General features: G+C 50.0%; 1 protein-coding gene across 1 annotated transcript in view; it reads left to right on the plus strand.

Annotated features, from left to right (window-relative positions):
• Positions 1-16102, plus strand: part of LOC111742276 (protein sidekick-1-like) — a 21978-nt gene extending 5876 nt beyond the window's left edge. Inside the window, exons 2-4 of the mRNA XM_023532792.1 lie at positions 4772-4878; positions 6989-7157; positions 16092-16102. Of these exons, the coding sequence (XP_023388560.1) occupies positions 4772-4878; positions 6989-7140 (259 nt within the window). The 3' untranslated portion in view covers positions 7141-7157; positions 16092-16102. The remainder of the gene's footprint in view (positions 1-4771; positions 4879-6988; positions 7158-16091) is intronic.
• Positions 16103-17749: the final 1647 nt, after the last annotated feature.

Below are 17749 nucleotides of genomic sequence, written 5' to 3' on the forward strand. Positions count from 1 at the left end.
GTTTTGCTGTTGCTATGCATCAACCCCTTCTCTACTTGTTTATTTCTTCCATGTATTCATTAGATTTAAATGAACTGTCTGCAAGTATGTGGTCAAATACCTTCTCTTCTTTCTGCTGTCAATGTCTATCTAATTCTGTTCATTCTGATAGTAAATAACTTTCCATTCAACGAAATGTAAAGTAATTGGAAAAAAAAAGTCACTTCCATCTCATTAAGAAATGCATTTCCTTTCTAAGTTTTTAATGTTTAATCATTATTTTTCAAAATATGCAATCCATTTATGTTGTTTTGATTAAATGAACATGTAATCCAGAAGAAATTTTTTATGCACTTAGACTCTTTCGGTCAAAGGAAAATCTCTTTAAATTGCTGTTTATATGTATATTTTCATTTCAGAGAAGTATGGTGGGCAATCAATAAATAGCTTTCAGGCATAAAAAAATGTTACATTAGAATAAAATTCTAATGCTAAAGTTCAAGGACTAAGAAGAGAGAATATGAAACTATCTGTTATGGAGTTCATTTTTTAAAAAAATGGATACTGTGGATATGAAAATCACCGTATTGCTTAGACTGCGCTGGACACATTTAAAACAGTGGTGTTAACAGTCTTATTCTAAAATACCAAAAAAACGTACACTCTGCCATCATTACATGTGCAACTCCTTAAACTTAGGATGAAACCATTTTGGTGTCACCTTAAAGATATTGGAGGAGATGCATTTTTTTGCATGCTCTCCTCGCTAACAAATCGACCTGCTGATCGGTACACCGGACAACCCTCTAGAAAAGGAAGTGCTGTTGGTTGCATCAAAGCGAGTTTGAGCGCTGGCTCATTAATGTGGACCGTTAGAATAAGGCAGACTCTTCACGGCCATTTCACTAGAAGCTCCGTAAGAGGAAGGGGCTTATCGCGACACAAGCACAGTTTGGGGAGGACGTGACAAACGGCACCCCGTCCGTCCTCGGAGCGCTGCAGGCACTGAGATGGGTGATCAAGGACCCATTGTATTTTGCCATCATTTTTTTTTTCAAGATGTAAAGCCCGTGTAAAAATCTCATGCTATTTTTTCAAATTACTCTTTCATGTCCTTACTTCCAATAACCACCTCCTGCTGCCATATATTAACCTTCCTGAGACTGTTCTAAGTCTCGAATTGAAAAACATGGATACCGTATGAAAATGGCAATTGTTTCCTACCTGAAGTTGAATCCCTATTTCCACCCCCCACTTCTGGTGTCTCGTGAAAATGCTAACCCTGTAAAGGAGCAAAGAATATAAATTCACCTTTTCGCAGCTTTGACAAAAAAATAGCATTTTCTTTGCTGTTAGTACTACGGTTAAACCGCGCAATGAATTCCAGTGAGTTTCAAACATCATGTTGTTCACGCCGAAGCAGATTTACACATTTTAGCACGAGAATGGCATCGGAGAAATGATAGCTGTTCAAGAATCAGGCCAGGTCTGCAGAGGTGTTACAGGCAGATACCTGTTTGTTTGTTTGTTTGTTTTCAGAAAACATTTGTTCTAAATTATTTTCTATTTAGGGATAAAAAACATTTGTAGTTATACTCGAAGTATGTATATCTAAGCCAAGAATTTCTTTATGCTAATCATAGCTGGAATAATCGCTGCTCTGAACTGTTGAAAATCTTACAGTTTCTCACGTGGCCTGTCTCTGTGGTTCAGTCTAACAATGGAAGTTCGATGGGTATTTATTCATGTTTATTCCAGTAAAAAAGGAATGGTTAAGGGAAAAGTTACTTTTCTTAAGTCTTATAAAAGGAAAAATCACAGTAGCAATAGAAATTATGAAATACTCGGGAATTCCCTTTGTAAGAAATGAGTAGAAGCTGCGTGAAGAAAAGTAGGAACTTCCCTGTGAGATGGAAGGACACTCGATAGGAAAGGAAATCTCGGCATGGTCGAGCGTTAATTCCTTTGAAATGATCGTGGAGGTTCAGCCTCATTTCAGTAAAAAATTGAGGGTAACTTGATGAGATGGTTCCTAAGGCGACGGAGAAATGCAAGCAGAAAAGAATGCCAACACATTTTCACAGCAAGAGGTGGCAGTGGGGAGCGACCTTCCCTCCCAGGGGCGCCCTAGCACGCCGCGTGATTAGCCAGCACGCAGAGACGCAGAGCGGTGCGTGCCGAGCGGGGCCGGGGCGGGGGCCGTCACACACATGGGCGCGCGGCTCCCCACCCAGGGCTCCGCTGCACCCCACCACCTGTCACACAAGCCCCCCTCCACACCTGCTCCTGTGTGGCACCAGCCTCAGACCTAAAAGGCCAGAATACGCGTGTCCGGTGGTCGGGGGCCCACCTCCCCCCAGACTCGGGGGGTGGAGAACTCTTCAAGTACAGGAGAGCGGCCCCATCCCAGGCAGACAGAAGATGGCCCGCCCCTGTCCACTCCGGGAAGGGCTGGTCCAGCAGTCGTCCGTGGCGAGGCCGGGAGGGGGCGCTAGAGGAATTCCGGGGCTGGCCCTGTGGACCCGTGGCGCTCGCCCACTCAGCGGAAGCGGACACTGAAGCCTTTCGCTGTGTTGCGATTTTGTTGGATTTTCTCTAATGCGCTCTTGCTGATAAAGAATGAGCCTGGAAGATGTTCCGTCAGCCAGTCAGTCTAGTATTCTCCGCCTGGATACAGTGAATGCACACATTCCCTGCCGTGTTTATTTGAAACAGGAGCAGCATTTTCTATATTTTAGTGGCATATGGTGCTAAGATTTTATCATGGTTTCTCGTGAAGAGCCAGGAAACTTCCTCTGCTTAAAAATGTGTGTTTATAAACAAGAGGCTTGCGATGAATATTCCCATCTGTTAGGTGAACATAATTTGTGTAGGAATTCCTATAATAGGTGGAGTACTTTGCAACTTTTTTGTGTAGTTTTTTTCCCTGGCGAGACATTAAACTAAAGAGATAGTATAAAACAGCATATGCCTAATATTCAATTTTGTGTCTGTTTCTCCCTGGTGTTTGAAAGTAGTGCTGTTTTTGTGCATTAGTATATAGGATTTATATAGAAATTCATAGGAATTTAAAATCTATTTCGGATACTGCAAAAAGGAAAAATAGACTGTGTAACAATTACATAAATGTGATTATGTCGCAATGATGAAACTGTTCTTCTGGTTTTTCAAATATGTACTTCAATAACTTGTATTATTTCTTTTTCAAAAACTTTTGTTGACTTTGTTTTAACCTAATCTCAAAACTTTTCCTTATTATAATCAGAGTATATAATAATTAAAATCCCTCCCGCTTCTAGTCTTATTTGTAATTTAAATAAATGGCACAGACCCTTTGTGTTCAGTTTGATATTCCGATTATATTCACTAATTAATTTTTTTATTTGACAGGAACCATTCCTCAGAAAAGAATCAAATTTTGAAGATTAAAATTTAGCAATATTTTTTTCATAAAAGATTTTATTAATCTTGCCATAGGATCTCAAGATGATTATCTGAGGGAAAACATACTTTGATTAATATTTGCTTAATACTGAACTGATTGTATTGTTCAAATATTTTATTCACTTAAAAATTATGCCTATGAGTTCTTTTTTTGGGTTGACTATTGGACATACTTGAAGAAAAAGATGAGCAATTAGTTGAATTTAAGCGATTTCAAGGTATGCTTAGAAACGGAGCGAATAAACCATGCCATACATGGTGGCTTCTACTCGGTATTTTTTTTAAGTGACTCTGACTATACTTTGTAAGAGGAAGTAATTTTAAATTGAAGATAACTATTACTGGAACATCTTTTTAGGAAAGTATTGCATCCCTGTGTTTATACTGTTTTTGGAAAACAGTCTACCATGCGATTAGGTTTTAGCTCTGTCCCTGTGACAGTCACTTTCCCATGTGTGAACAGTTTCCGAGCCTCAGACCTCATTCCCGATCTGCTTGTGAACACGGCCGAGAAAACAACTGATAGGCGCTCGTGTGCGGCGTGAACGCTTTGGGCTGTGGGGCTGCAGAGCCACTGCAGGCGGTCCTCGGCTACGTGGCAGCTCGCTCCTGGGTCTCGGAGCATCCCACGGCGTAAAACTAACGGTAGCCCTAAGGCGGGGCTTGCGTGGAAGCTGTAGCTCCTGTTTCTTCCCCTATAAAACGGTGCCGAAGTTTTTTGAAAGGCATTGATTCGAGGGGTAATTACTTACAATCCCAGGAATGGGAAACACAAACGAAATGACTTTTCAGTCGTCCAGAAAGTTTTAAAAATTAATATTAGGCTGCACGTGGAAAAGTAAGAAAGGGAAGGTTATAACAGTGTTGGGAGATGTCTGCACGGTGAGCGGAGCGGGGACTTGTGTCATGGTGTCACCGCTTTCTTTGCCCAATGACATCTGTATCTCATCCTGTTTAAACTTCAATAAAGAGTGACACGATGCATTATGTTAAGACGGTTGCCAGTTCTAGAAATAAGTTTTGGAAATTCTGAGAGAGAGAATTATAATAATTTTGGTCCAGTTTGAGTGTGACGATCGTTAGCTGTTTAACTTTCTCACTCACTCAGCCAGGCGTGACTGACGTCTACGGGCATGACGTCTACAGAGCTGGGGCCTAATTCGTGCTGGGGGACAGATATCGATGAAAAGACCTCACACATGAATTGCAGCTGCCGTGAGTGTGTTGGCCAGGGAGGGGTCCCACAGGTCACGGTTCACCGAGAGTCACATACTTGTCGAGCATCCGCCCGACGAGACGCAGGGCTGCGTGGATGTCGCCACTAACCCCCCTCTCCGGTGTCCCGCAGGTACACCATTCCGTCCCTGCGGAGGCCGGACGCTGGGTTTTACCGCTGCGTGGTGCGGAACCGGATGGGAGCGCTCTTGCAGAGGAGATCGGAAGTTCAAGTCGCATGTACGTGTGCCCGGGACGACCCCAGACGTTAAACAGCGAGAGCGTGCGGGGGTGCTAACCGGTCACTTCTGAGCACCGCAGAGGCCGAGATCCTGTCTCGGATTCTGTGGGAAATAGAATAGCTGCTCAGGCTGGGGAGAGATCAGTACGTTTAGCTGGCGGAGCCGGTCCGGTGCGGACGAAGGGGCCGACGAGGTAAATGCCCCTCTTCCGGTTCGCAGAGTGAGGGCCCGATGAGCTCTGCGGCGGATGCGAGGACCAGATGCCGTCTGTCCTGTGAATTCTTAGCTGCTCTGAGTTTTCGTGACATACACATTCAGATATTTATCAAGTAAATCAGATTTCATCAATGTATAACCAGTTCTTTCCAAGGACGGTTTGTTTAGAAACCCTTTAGCTGCACAGCAAAAAGGACATGGGCAGTGATATCCCATTTGGTATTAAAGTCATGGTGGTTTAATTCATCCTCTGTTGGGCAGACCCATTTTGGAGGATGAAACTTTTAAAAGGAGCCGAGGCAGCTGTCAGAATGCAGGGAGACTGAATCTCAGTGTAGCGTTTAGGGGAACAGGACGGGGATGTTGGCTTAGGCAGGGCACTTTATACTTTTCTGGTCCCAGGCCTGTGACAGGTGGGGCCATCCAGAATGGCCCGTCTACTGTGTTGTGTTTGGAATTCACTGCCAAAGTGTCTCTTCCTTTAAGCGTACACTAGTGTGCCACGGTAGACGTCAGGGAACCCTAGAGAGCCCCCAGACCAGGCCGCGCTGACCGGTGACAGCGTTTTCTCCTTCGCTGTTCGACCGCAGCTAAGGCCTGCAGTGTGCAGCGTTACTCCAGGAAGCCGAGTTATTGCTAGACATTCTACCATTCCGCATCCGGCACTGGTGACTGAGCGAGATGCGGATGCTAATGCGTGTTTAGTTATGTTTTAAATTACTGGGAAGGCATAAATTTTTCTGAATCGTGGTGAAGTCGCTCAGCCGAATCCATCTGCGGAATAATTCAGAACTTTTATTCAGTTGAATAATTGGAAACATAACAAATAAAATTATACCCAAAACATATTTGCATGGGTTAACAGTTTGGAATTTATTATAATATATTAAATTCCATTTTATAAGACTAAATTTTAGACTTTTTCTTGCCTGATCGTTTCCGTCCCTGTTACTGTCCTTCCTCTCTAGCCCTTATTGTCTCATTTCTCTTTCCTCCTTCTCTTCGTTAACAAATTTTGCTTAAAAACCACCACGAACGTTTTCGTAATGTTTCCCTAGTTTATCTTTTTCATTTAACACTGCTCGTAACATAGGAAATAGTTCCTTCTGCATCAAAAATCCGTGGATAGTAGACATCCCCAGGGATTATTCCAAATTTCTACACATTCAGACGAAAATATAGTATGTGCACCATGTCTAGGTGTATACGTGTATATCTGTGCCTAACCATAATATGGAAATTTTTCAGAAATTTCAAATGTTACCAGTTTAAAAATTGGCCACTTATAGCCACGTTCTCTAATGGCTGGGTCCTTTCCCAGTTACTCCAGTTTTTAAATATCGGTAACCAGTAGCACAAAGACCAGAACAAAACCTCCCTGCCTCGAACTAAGTCAACAGCATGGGATTTGGAGAATGCTCTAAAAATGAATCAGCGATTAAAACATCTCTTCCCAAAAGATCCTTCAGGGGGACAGTCACCCCAGAAACGAGGAGGAGGAGAAAACTGAGCAAGGGCACCGGCGGGCGCCTGGGCAGAACTCGCCTGAGAGCTCGGGGGCGGGAGGGGTCCATGTGCTTTCCCCTCTCCATTAGAGCTTCGAGGGGTGTGGGGTGCGGGGCGTGGGGTGGGGGCGCCTTCCCGCAGCTGACTTTGGGAGCATCTGCCGCTGTCTCCGCTGGCGCAGGAGGCGTTTTCTTGAGTTGTCACAGCACGGGGACAGGAAGGCCTGCCGGAGCACCTGCTCTGCCCCACTCCCCGCTCGGCCTCCTGCCTTATCGCTAATTAGAGCAGTAATGGCGACTTTGCCAGAAAATATAGTTGTTTCCACCTTTGGTCCCCTCCCTGCAAGGACTTCGCTAGAACCAAAAGGGTCTGATTTCTCTCCGCAGATATGGGGGATTTCACGGACAAAGAGCAGTGGAAGGTGGTCGCTCAAGGTCAGGCGGCGGTCCTGGACTTCCCGCCCATCGACAGCTGCCCCAGGCCGCAGGTGACCTGGTTCCGGGAAGGACACAAGATCATTCCGAGCAGCAGGATGTGAGTAGCACAGCCGTCAGAGTCCATCGTGCGGGCCTCGCGCTCGTCGGCGCCACCCCTGGGCCAGCGCCTGGCCCAACCCTGCCCGGTCCTTCAGAATCGGGATTCGAGGCTGGCCCAGAAACGTTTAGGCAGCTTCAGGGGACGGTCCCGTCCCATCGCTCTGCCGTTTGCTGCCGGCCCGGGTAAAGCACCCCTCCCTCCTCCGCTCAGTCGCTCCTTCCCTTGGGAAGGCTCCCTCTGAGAGTCATTGTTGCCCCCGAGTCGCGCTGAGCTCCGAGGACTAATTTAACGAGTGCGGGTGTGAACGTGCAGAGCCTGGCTTTTCCTCCCTCGTTTCCTGAGCCGTGCGTGATGCCGTTTCCGACGCGGAGGCAGTAATTACTGCTTATTTCTCTCTCCCCCTTCATCCCACCGCGACAGTTTTATTTCTCTTGTCTAATTAGCGCTGCGCCCATCTACTGCACAATAGTTGCTTTGTGATTAGTTAAGCATTATTTCAAGGTGTTTTCGCCTAGACCACATTCAAGATATTTATCTAATGGCAAACAGATTTTCTTCACTCGGAGCTGTAAGTGATTAAAAAGAACATTTGGCCTGTATTTCATAACTGGGCATTTTGCAATGCAATTTAACGACGATACACCAAATACGAAAGGTTTCAGAGAGGTGCGTTTCTCAGCGAATCGCGAAATGCTATGAGCTCGAGCTACAAGTCAACTATTCGTGCCGTCAGGTGTTTGCAGCCAGGTGAAAATTCACGAGAAGAAAGTGCTCTCGTTTTGTTTTCCAAAAAGGGTGCGTGTAAGACCCTGGCTGAACAGCTTTCGGATGTAACTACGCACGTGACTGTGGTCGTGAACTTGCTCTCCCGCCCCCGCCCCGTGTCCCCTCTGCCGGCCCCGCCACAGCAAGCCCTGCCTGCCTGGGCGTCTGGACCCCGCTCGGGCCCAGGCTGTGCCTGAGTTTCTTTGGCAAACGTTTCTAGTTCGGTTATTGGAAACAGGAAAAATATTGAAATACATAAAAGCCATCTTTTAAAATTCTAATAAAAACATCAATTACCTTAGAAATTGAGGAACTGCTATCCTTTTTCTTTACAAGTTTCTTGGGTGCCCACCTTTATATTGATTCCAGTGATAATTGGGGCGGCACAAAGATGAGGGATCAGCTTCTCATTCTCTCAGAAGACCGTCAGGCTGACAAGAAGGCAGCTAAGATAGATTCTTGAGACGTCTCTGGAAGGTTCCAGCGTTGAGCACAGTGCGGCTGGGCAGAGTCGGAGTGATTCCTGGGGGAGGTCGGTCCTGGGGTGGCAGGGAGAGTAGGGTCGGCGCCTCTCGAACACTGCGGCCACTGATGTCACCGGAGCACAGTTCAGGGAGGAGGGAGCGTCCTGACTCGGTAGCGTGTAGCTGTGTAGCTGTGTGGCGGTGCGTTGTTCACCTGTGGTCTACGCGGATCCACGAGACATTTATTCGAGAAGGACGAAAGGATGTAGAGTGAAGTAACAACTCTTAACTTTATCAGCTTTTTCTTTTTACTTGCGAATTCCTGCTAAAGACCGTTTAATGGTGAGCTGGTAACATAAAGACGCTGGTGGGCTTTAGCTTGATGTCGAGTCAAACAGATAGTCCCCTCACAGCCGTGAAGGTGTTGATAAATCTCCAGTCTCAGTGGAGTGATGCGCTGGTGTGCTTTTTTTTTGAGAGAGGAGATGAGGCTGATTATGGCTATTTCTACTTTTTCTTTGTCCACCTCATCATCCCCCTCATACTTATTAAGTACCTGCCGTGCGAGGCACCGTGAATCAATCACCGCATGCGTGGTTTCCCCACAGGTTGATCCGCCGTTCCGAAATACGGCACTTGCCACTTCTAGGAAAGCTCAGCCTCGGACCACAGATGGGAGGGTGGTTCTGCCTTGTCCCCGCCCGCAGGCCTGGCAGTCAGAAGTCAGACCGCACTGGACCGGTTCTGCACCAGTGCGGGGTCACTGTCGACCGGCACGTGCGGCGTGGTGTCTCACGTGCAGCGGAACAGGTCACCTGCTTTTAACCTGATTCCCTGAGGTCAGCGCCCTGACCTGGGGGAGGATGGTGTCTGTCCGGAAGGTGGGAGGAAGAGGTGACTCGTCTGGCCACCAGCACTCCGTTTTTTAACATAATCTCATGACCTTCAAAGTGTGAGCTTTGGGCTTACAATTAAATGATTTTTTTCACTTTCAATGGAAAGAGTAAGGTTAATGTTTCCTAACTTGGAAAATTAGTTGCATGACCTCGTAATAATTTTAACGGCAGCTGTTGCTCATCGATGGCCTGCTTCGAACATATCTTTTCTGACCCTCACAGCTGCCGTCTGGGGCAGGTGTCATCCGCCCTGGGAACTGGAGACAGGAGATGCTGCACGACCTGCCCCAGGGCACTCGGCCGGCGGAGGGCAGAGCTGGCATACACACCCGGGGCTGCCCGACCTGCTCGCACGCTTTCTGCTTTTTACTTTATCTTCCTGAACCTCCTTCACGCCCTCGATTTATTTTGTATACACTGCTTTAATCTTTTTTCCCCTCCTTTTTCGGAATGCCAGTTTTCAGTTTGAAATACTGCAGGTTAGCCTGGGTTGCCGTGAGCCACAGGCAGGCGTAAGCACACGTGCCCATGTGAACACCAAGCGTGCCGCCTGTGCGTTATGTGTCCTTCTCGCGCGGGCGTGGAAATCTTGACAAAGGGAAGGCAAACGCGGCCTTCCAGTCAAGGCGTGAACTTCGTGAAGTTCCAAGGAGGGCTGGAGGTGGGAAGTGTCTCTGTGTAGGGAGCGTGAGGACATGGAGGGGTGGTCACCACGTGCAGAGTCCGGCCCGTCCACTGGCGGCCTCTTTGTTCTCCAGCCACATACTGGTCGGACGGGGAGATTCATTGTTGTTCCCAGAGCAGGAGCTGGCGCTGGTGCCCGACGGCTTCACATTCGTGTGAAAACCGAACAAAGTTCTGGCTGCGGTGTGGGCATGTTTTTCATTCATTCACCAAGCACTTGTTGAGGGCACACTATGTGCCAGGTACTGTTCCGGGCACTGAGTAGATGGCGGTAAAGCAGAGAAAGTCCCCGCGCTCAGGGAGCCACGCGCGTGGAAGGGAGCAGATGCCCAGGGGTGAGTGTCTGATACGCGCCCCCGGTGATGGGCGCTGCGGACGAAATGAAGGAGGATGCGGGCTGGGTGGGGCCGACAACAAAGCATTTGCGTGGAGACCCGAATGGATTCGGAGGGGAGGGTGCGGGTCGCGTGAAGGCGCTGAGGCGGGGCCGCGAGGAGGCCCGCGGGCTGGTGCGGTGGGATGAGGGCCGGGCGATCATGGGGCGGCTGGGGCCAGATCCCCCGGACCAGGACAGCGGCTGTCACTCTGAGGGTCTGAGTGAGCAGGGACCGTCTCCCTATGATTCTTCTCTAAGGAACAGACTGTGGGGCGACAGTCACACCAGGACCCTGCGTGGGGCCTGCCGCAGTCATTCAGGTGGCCCGGATCACGACGGTGAGGGGGCGGGGGCGGCACGCGCCGGATTCTGATGCATCTCACGGGGGGCGTCGGGAGGCTTTCCCGTTGGGAGAGGTGGGGTGTGACCCCGGGACTTCCGGCCCGAGCAGCCGGCAGACAGAATGGACCTGCCCTTTGCTGCGGTGGTGGGTGGTTTGGGGCGAGGCCAGTCCCATGTGTCCGTGGACCCGGGTGGTGTCCGGAGTTCCTTCCAGATGCAGGTTAGGGGTGGCCCATGACTCCCAGGTGGCTGTACGTGTCAGGCTCACACTCAGGAGAGCAGCATGGGTCACACCGGGGTCGTGTGTGTGTGTGTGTGGCGGGGGTGTGTGGCAATGGCTTTTAAGCTCTCGAGAGCTCCGGACGAAATGGCCACGCCAGTGAGTGGAGCCCAGAGCTCCGTCCTATCGGCTGAGATTCTCTTGGCCGCAGGTCACAGAGGGCGACTCTGGCTAAGAAGAAGAAAACGTGCTGGGTGTTTAGAGACTGCGGGACGAACCTCTAGAGGGAGCGGCCCGGGGAGCAGGGGGCACGTCAACCTCAGTGGCTCCCCCAGGACGGCCGGGTCCTAATTCCTGGGACGTGCGAGTGTGTTAGGTCACGTGGCGAAGGGATCGAGGTTGCGGCAGCAGGAGGGGACCCATAAGGTGGGAGGTGGCCCAGGAGGTGGGACGGCCGTGCGGTCCGCTTTCGCGGGGGCCCCCTGCGCCCCGCTCGCGCCCAGCCCTGGTGCTCTTGGTGCCACTGCGCCCTCGGACGTCAGCTGGCGAGGGCCAGGCCCGTTACCATGCGCGGAGGCCCTGTCTCCTCACGCGGCGGTCCCCTCCCCTGGGTGGCGACTGGCCGAGACGCCTGTGCTCCTCTTAGCCCGTGGCAGCGCACGCAGTGTCGGCATGACAGACCGAGGACGCGTGAAGCACAGTCACGTGGCATCTGTAAAGCTCCTCGCCGAAGAGGGAAGAAAGCGCTCAGTAAAGCTCAGGGGAACACGCGGTCGAGGAAGGGGAGGTACAACTCGGAAAGGCAGACACTATTTTGCAAGAATTGCGGATAAGTTACACTCAGAATTTTGAATAGGTAATTATAGGTTTTGTTTATCTGAGAAGATGAAAACCGTGCATGTTTATTTTTCTGATTTACTGAATCCAAACAGCTAAGTTTGCTGCCTTTGCATGTCAAACATGCTAGAGCTTTGTCTTATAAATGGAGTCTAATCCGATACTAAAATTGTTGCGGTATTTCAGGTGAGATATGTGTTCTTTGTTCCCTTTTATTTCTCAAAATGTGGAACGTGCAGCGTTTCCCTTACCTCCGGGAGGTAATTTATGTCGGCAGTTATCAGATGAGGCGCAAAACCTCGTCCTGCACGATGCCATTCTGTCGCCTGATTGCTGGTTCTTGAGCTCGAGTCGCATCCTGTCACCCACCTGACAGGAATGCGTGAGCACGAGCGCGCTTGCATGGCTCCTCCCGGAAGTGCGAAGTTTACAGATGAAATATTGCAAACCTCCAGTCAGCTTTGCGAGACCACTTGCTAGGAAAGCTCTGGCTGGTGAAGCATGGGCAGGAAACAGCATCCCGGGTGACTCAGAAGCCGTCAGACTCACGGTCGTCCTGCTCAGCTACCTGAACATCCATTAACTTATTACTGTTTCATTTCAGTTGCTTCCAGAAAGATTTGTTTAAATTAGCACTTGTATTGGAAGTCACAACTTACTGCTTGAACGAAGTAGATGTGCTCGTAATAATATTTTTATAGTTAACTGGGCTTTCGAAATAATATGCTTTTAAAATGTTTATATTATGTTTTAGAGGCATTTCGTGAACGTTTATAGAGTGTGTCTATACGTGTGAAATGAGCCGTATTCGCTATAAACTGGAAAGACGAGGCGGCGTGGGCTCCAGACCTGCCTCAGCGTTCATTCTGACCTCGGACGAGTTACTCTGCTTCGCCTCCACGGCCTCCTGTCAGAACGCGGGAGGTGCTCGAGGGGGCCTCTGAGGGCCTTTCCGGTGCCGGCAGAAAGGGGCGCGTGTGCCAGTTCCCTGTCTCCTTCCCCACCTCCCCACTTCGTGCAGTCAGTGGATATTTACCGAGCACTTACTTTGTGCCAGACGCTGTTCTGGCTGCTAGGGACAAGAACGAGGCTTCGCAGGCCCCAGGTCAGCGAGTGTGGTCCAGCATGGAGACAGGTCAATAAACAGGGTACTCTGGGGACGGGGCGCGTAGACGTCATGAGGGACGTGAACGGGGCTGGGGGCAAGTGACAGCTGAGCTGAAGAGGGAGGGAGGCACAGAGCGGCCAGGGACAGCCTCTGTGTGCAGGTGACGTTTCAAAAACTACTTGATTGAGTTATAATTTATACACAACACGATGCACAGATTTTAAGAGCATAATGTGAAGAATTTGAACAAATGGCCAGGATCACCGTCCCAGTCGAGTCCCCACTGCAGGCCCCGCCCCGCCTGTTCGTCCACCTTCGCCTGCTCTGGAACTTCTTGTCAGTGGAAATCCTAGAACCTGAAACTTTTTCTACCTGGCTTCTTTCATGCCGCATAATTTCTGTGACATTCTCATGGAGATACTTAGTAACTAATTATTAATGTTTCTGAGTGCCAGGCACTGTTTTAAGTGTTTTCTATGTAACGATTCATTCGACCCTCTTAGCAGCCCAGTGAGTTGTGCCGATGCGGTTCTCGCTTTCCCGGTGAGAACTCGGGCGGAGAGAGGTCAGCCCGGATCGGCACGCGCCCTCTGACCCCTGAGCCTGTGCCGCGCTGCTGTGTCAGGGTGCTGACACCTTAGAGGTGCGGGCAGCCACGCCCAGATCTGGAGGGGGCGACTGTTCTCGTTGGGGGGCAGGGGACGGGGTGCATACGGACAGGAAGGGGCCGCGGTCCGCAGAGGCTGGGTGCGGCGGGGAGGACAGGCTGGGAGGATGTGGGTGGGAGGCACCAGGACCGGGAGGGCTTCGGATCGGACCCCTTACCCAGTGCGGGGTCTTCGGAACGGTTCATGTATTTTTGGAATTTTTTTTGAAATTGCGGTGAAATATACATAACAGAAAATTGACCGTTCTAACTTTTTCGGTGTCCAGTTCCGAGGCATTGAGTATGTCACACGGCTATGCAGCCATCGCCACCGTCCATCCAGACCTCTTCCATCTCGTGACACCGGGACTCGGTCCCCACGAAATAGTGACTGCCCGCCACCCTGCCCCAGCCCGGCCACCACCGTTCTCTCTGCCTCTGTGAATCTGACGACTCTGGGTCCCTCCTGTAAGATGAGTCATACAATGTTGGACTTTTTCCACCTTTAATTAAACTTAGTTCATTATAGATCCACATACGGTTGAGTAGCACACGGAGCTCCGGTGTCCGGTTTAACCAAACGGTGAGATCGCATAAAGCGACACCACAACATCGCAACCCGGATGCTGACAGTGACGAGGTCAAAACGCGGGACATCCCCACCACCGCGGGGACCCCCGCCGTGCCTGTCTGTGGCCACAACCACCTCCTTCGGCCGCACCCCCTCCCTCCAGCCCCGGCGGTCATCGATGTGATCGCCACTTCTGTAATTTCGTCACTTAGAGAATGTCATGTAAATGGAATCACGCGGTCTGTCACCTCTCAGGGCTGGCTTTTCCCACTCAGCATAATTCTCTGACGCGTTCAGTTTTCGCATGTGTCACTAGCTGGTTCCTTTTGATTGTCAGGTCGTCTGTGGCGTGGACACACCCCAGTTCGCATGACACCCCCCTGGCGAAAGACGTTCGGGTTGATTCTGGTTTTGCACTGTTGTGAGTAAAGCTGCTCTAGGCATTCTTGCACAGGTTCTGTGTGAGCATAAGTCTCCGTGTCTCTGGAACAGATGCCCAGCGGTGCGATGGCTGAGCTTTGTGCAACTTGCATGTTCAGTTTTTAAAAATTAGCCGAACAACTATTTTCCAGAGCGGCTGTACCATTTCATGGCCCCACCAGCAATGCATGAGCGATCCAGTTTCTCCGCATCCTCACCAGCACTGGGCGTTGTCACTATTTTTTATTTTCGCCATCCTGATAGGTGTGTAGTTATAACTCATCATGTTTTTACTTTGCAACTCTCTAATGGCTAATGCTGTTGAACGCCTTTTAATGTGCTGGTTTAAAAAAGAACCAAGTAGGAAGAAAGTAAACTTCTCGAAGTGAAAATAGAATCATTTATTTAAAAAGCTAATTGAACGGCTGACGACGTGCAGCTAGAGCGAGAAATGCTGGTCTGAGGAGAATACGTGGAGTACAGCAGCGTTAAAAACGTGGGAAGGATGGCAGACGGGCTGAGGAGTCGACGTCTAAGAAGGAAAGAACAGAGGACGGGCACAGATAATGTCCCGAAAGGTCGTCGTCGAGATGTTTCCTTAAGTGACGAAACCTAATCCTCGTGTGGTGTTAGGAGGCCAGGTTACGAGGTGGAGCCTCGCGAAGGGACTGGTGTCCCATAGAGAGACCCCAGAGAGCTCCCTCTGCCCCCCACCACGTGAGGGCACAGTGAGGAGACGCCACCCGTGAGCCAGGCAGTGGGCTCCGCTGACAGCCGAGCTGCCAGTGGCTCGATCGTGGACTTCAGCCTCCAGAACTGTGAGACGGAAATGTTTCTTGTTTATAAGTGACCCGGTCTGTGGTATGTAGTTTCAGCGGCCTGACGGGCTCGGACACTCACCCAAGAGGTCCGCGTTCTGGGCAGGGCCCATCACCTCCCAGTACCCAGCTTCACCTAGAAGCGGGACCGTGATCTCGTCCTCCGGAGCCGTCGTGAGATTTAACAGGAGGCCATGAGTGAGAAGTCATTTACCAGCTAATGCTCGAGGGCCTAAAAGACTGTACTTGCTGTATGTCACCCCCAACATCCTGTCCTGAGGCTTTCCGTAAGGACGTCCTGTACGGATGTGGCTCTGCCCACAGCCGTGCGTGTAGATGTCTCCTGGGAGTTGGAGCCAGTGGGGAGAGAGGGGACTCAAGGCGGAGAACGTGCTGGAGCCAGGACACCTTAGCTCCTGTGCACGCCGCCGGGCTTTTCCGAGTGCAGGTTCCTACAGCCTAGAACGTTCCTGCCACTGCGGTTCTGGCCTCGCCCAGGAGGAGTCCCACTGAGCTGACACCACCCTGGGCAGGTAGGCGTCAGCAGAGGGTCGGTGTCTGCAGAAAGGGGCACGGAGCAGCTTCCCCATGTGGCGCAGGAGCACTGACTTGTGGGACCTCCCTGCGTGGCGAGCGGTGGCCGAGACACTCGTGACAATTCCCCAGGTGGGCCGTGAGACCTCATCCACTGAAGGGTCACCTTCTAAACCCCGCTAGGTCAGCTACCCGTGGCCAGCAGGGGGCCTTCACGGAGGTTGTCAGCCGACGTTGTGCCTCCTGCTTTGGGACAACGGCCCCGTCACAGCTAGAGAACCACTCATTCCAAGGGCGATATTGGTGGGGAGGAGGGTGGTTCTTAGAATTACTCGGTTCTGTTTGAATTGGCAGTGTCGTGTTTAACTTTGACGACGAGAGTTTAACGTTCTCTACCAATTTTGCATTTGAAAATAAGATGCCACTCCATTTTACATGCGCAGATCTAGTGACAATAATGCATTTCTTTACAGATATTAGCCCTTATACACCGTCAGTCAGTCGCTCACGATCGCATCTCACCAACTCCGCATAATACTTTCATTAAAAGTGGGATAATTAAAATACAGTTTTAATGCGCACGACATTTCGACTCTGCTGAGCCCGGAATGCATCACCCCACTCTCTTTCGGTTCTTGAATCCATACCCATATCCGCGTCACGTTTTGAATCGGCGACCGCCGTGAAGAAGGCGCGTGTCTCGCATGCACGTAGGCTCCCGGGCTGCTGCATGAGAGGTTTCCGCAGGGCTGTCGCGTATCTGTCTGTCTCCCTTGCATGTGGTTGTCTGCTGCTAACTTTAATCACTTGAAGCAAAGAAATGGGTTTCTCGCCCTCCCAGTTTTGTGGAGATATAACTGGCATATAACATTGTATCGTTTTAGAGTGTACAACATAACAATTTGATATATGTAGATATCATGTAGTGATTAGCACAATAAGTGTAGCTGTATACCCATCGTCATATATAGTTACACATTTTTTTTCTCGTGATGAGTTTTAAGATCTACTTTCTTAGCAACATCCAAATAGACCCTTCATCTTTGTTGACTACAGAAGCCGTGCTGTGCACGACACCCCCACAGCTCATTCACCTTGTAACTGGGCGCTTATGCCTTTTGCCCACCTTCACCCACTTCCCCACCCACCCCCTGCCTTTAGCAGCCACCGTTTTGTCCTCTGTTACTATGAGTTCAAGTTTTTCAGATTCTTCATATAAGTGGTAGAGAAAATTATAGATGTGAAAACACTTTCTAACCAATAAAGTAAATACAATGCAGCGGCATTATTTATTATTCCCACCTTTGCTCACTAATAATTACGCCCATGAACAGGCGTCAGTATTCAGACTCGACTGCTCTTCAGCTCATTTGGAACTACGGAGCGTTAGGTGGTCTTCGTGATGGCTTTCAGCCCTCCATCAGTGGCACCTCATAGTGCAGATACAAGCGGACGTGCCCCAGCCTCCCGTCCCCGTCCCTCCTCCCGTTATGTGTCCTTGGGGAATGAAGCCAGTCTCAATGTTGCTGAGTGATTAGGGAGGCATTGCTACCTGTGCCCCTAACGCGTAGCTCGTTACACAGTCAAGTGTAAGTGACTTTTATTTGCTTCTGTGGGTCATTAGTGTTGGCGTCACGCTTACCAAATACGGGTTGTTTCTTCGCATCTGATCATTTAATGAGCACCTAACTGCGCCAGCGTCACCCGTGAAAGCTGCTCCTGCAGCTCCAGCTGCCTGGGAGGGACTATGCTTTGGGCTCTGGCCAGGGGGTTCTGCTGGAGTTAGTGAGTCAAGAAGACTTGGCGACACGATGTCATTACCACCAGGACGTAAGTCACCTGCATAGCCATGGCGAGTCAGCGGTCAAGGTGCGGCTCCGTGGATACGTGTCCCCTGGGGCTCCGTGGCAGGGCGGGCCTGGTCTCTTC

This window comes from Pteropus vampyrus, unplaced genomic scaffold (assembly GCF_000151845.1).
Source record: "Pteropus vampyrus isolate Shadow unplaced genomic scaffold, Pvam_2.0 Scaffold90, whole genome shotgun sequence".
In the NCBI taxonomy this organism is placed as follows: domain Eukaryota; kingdom Metazoa; phylum Chordata; class Mammalia; order Chiroptera; family Pteropodidae; genus Pteropus; species Pteropus vampyrus.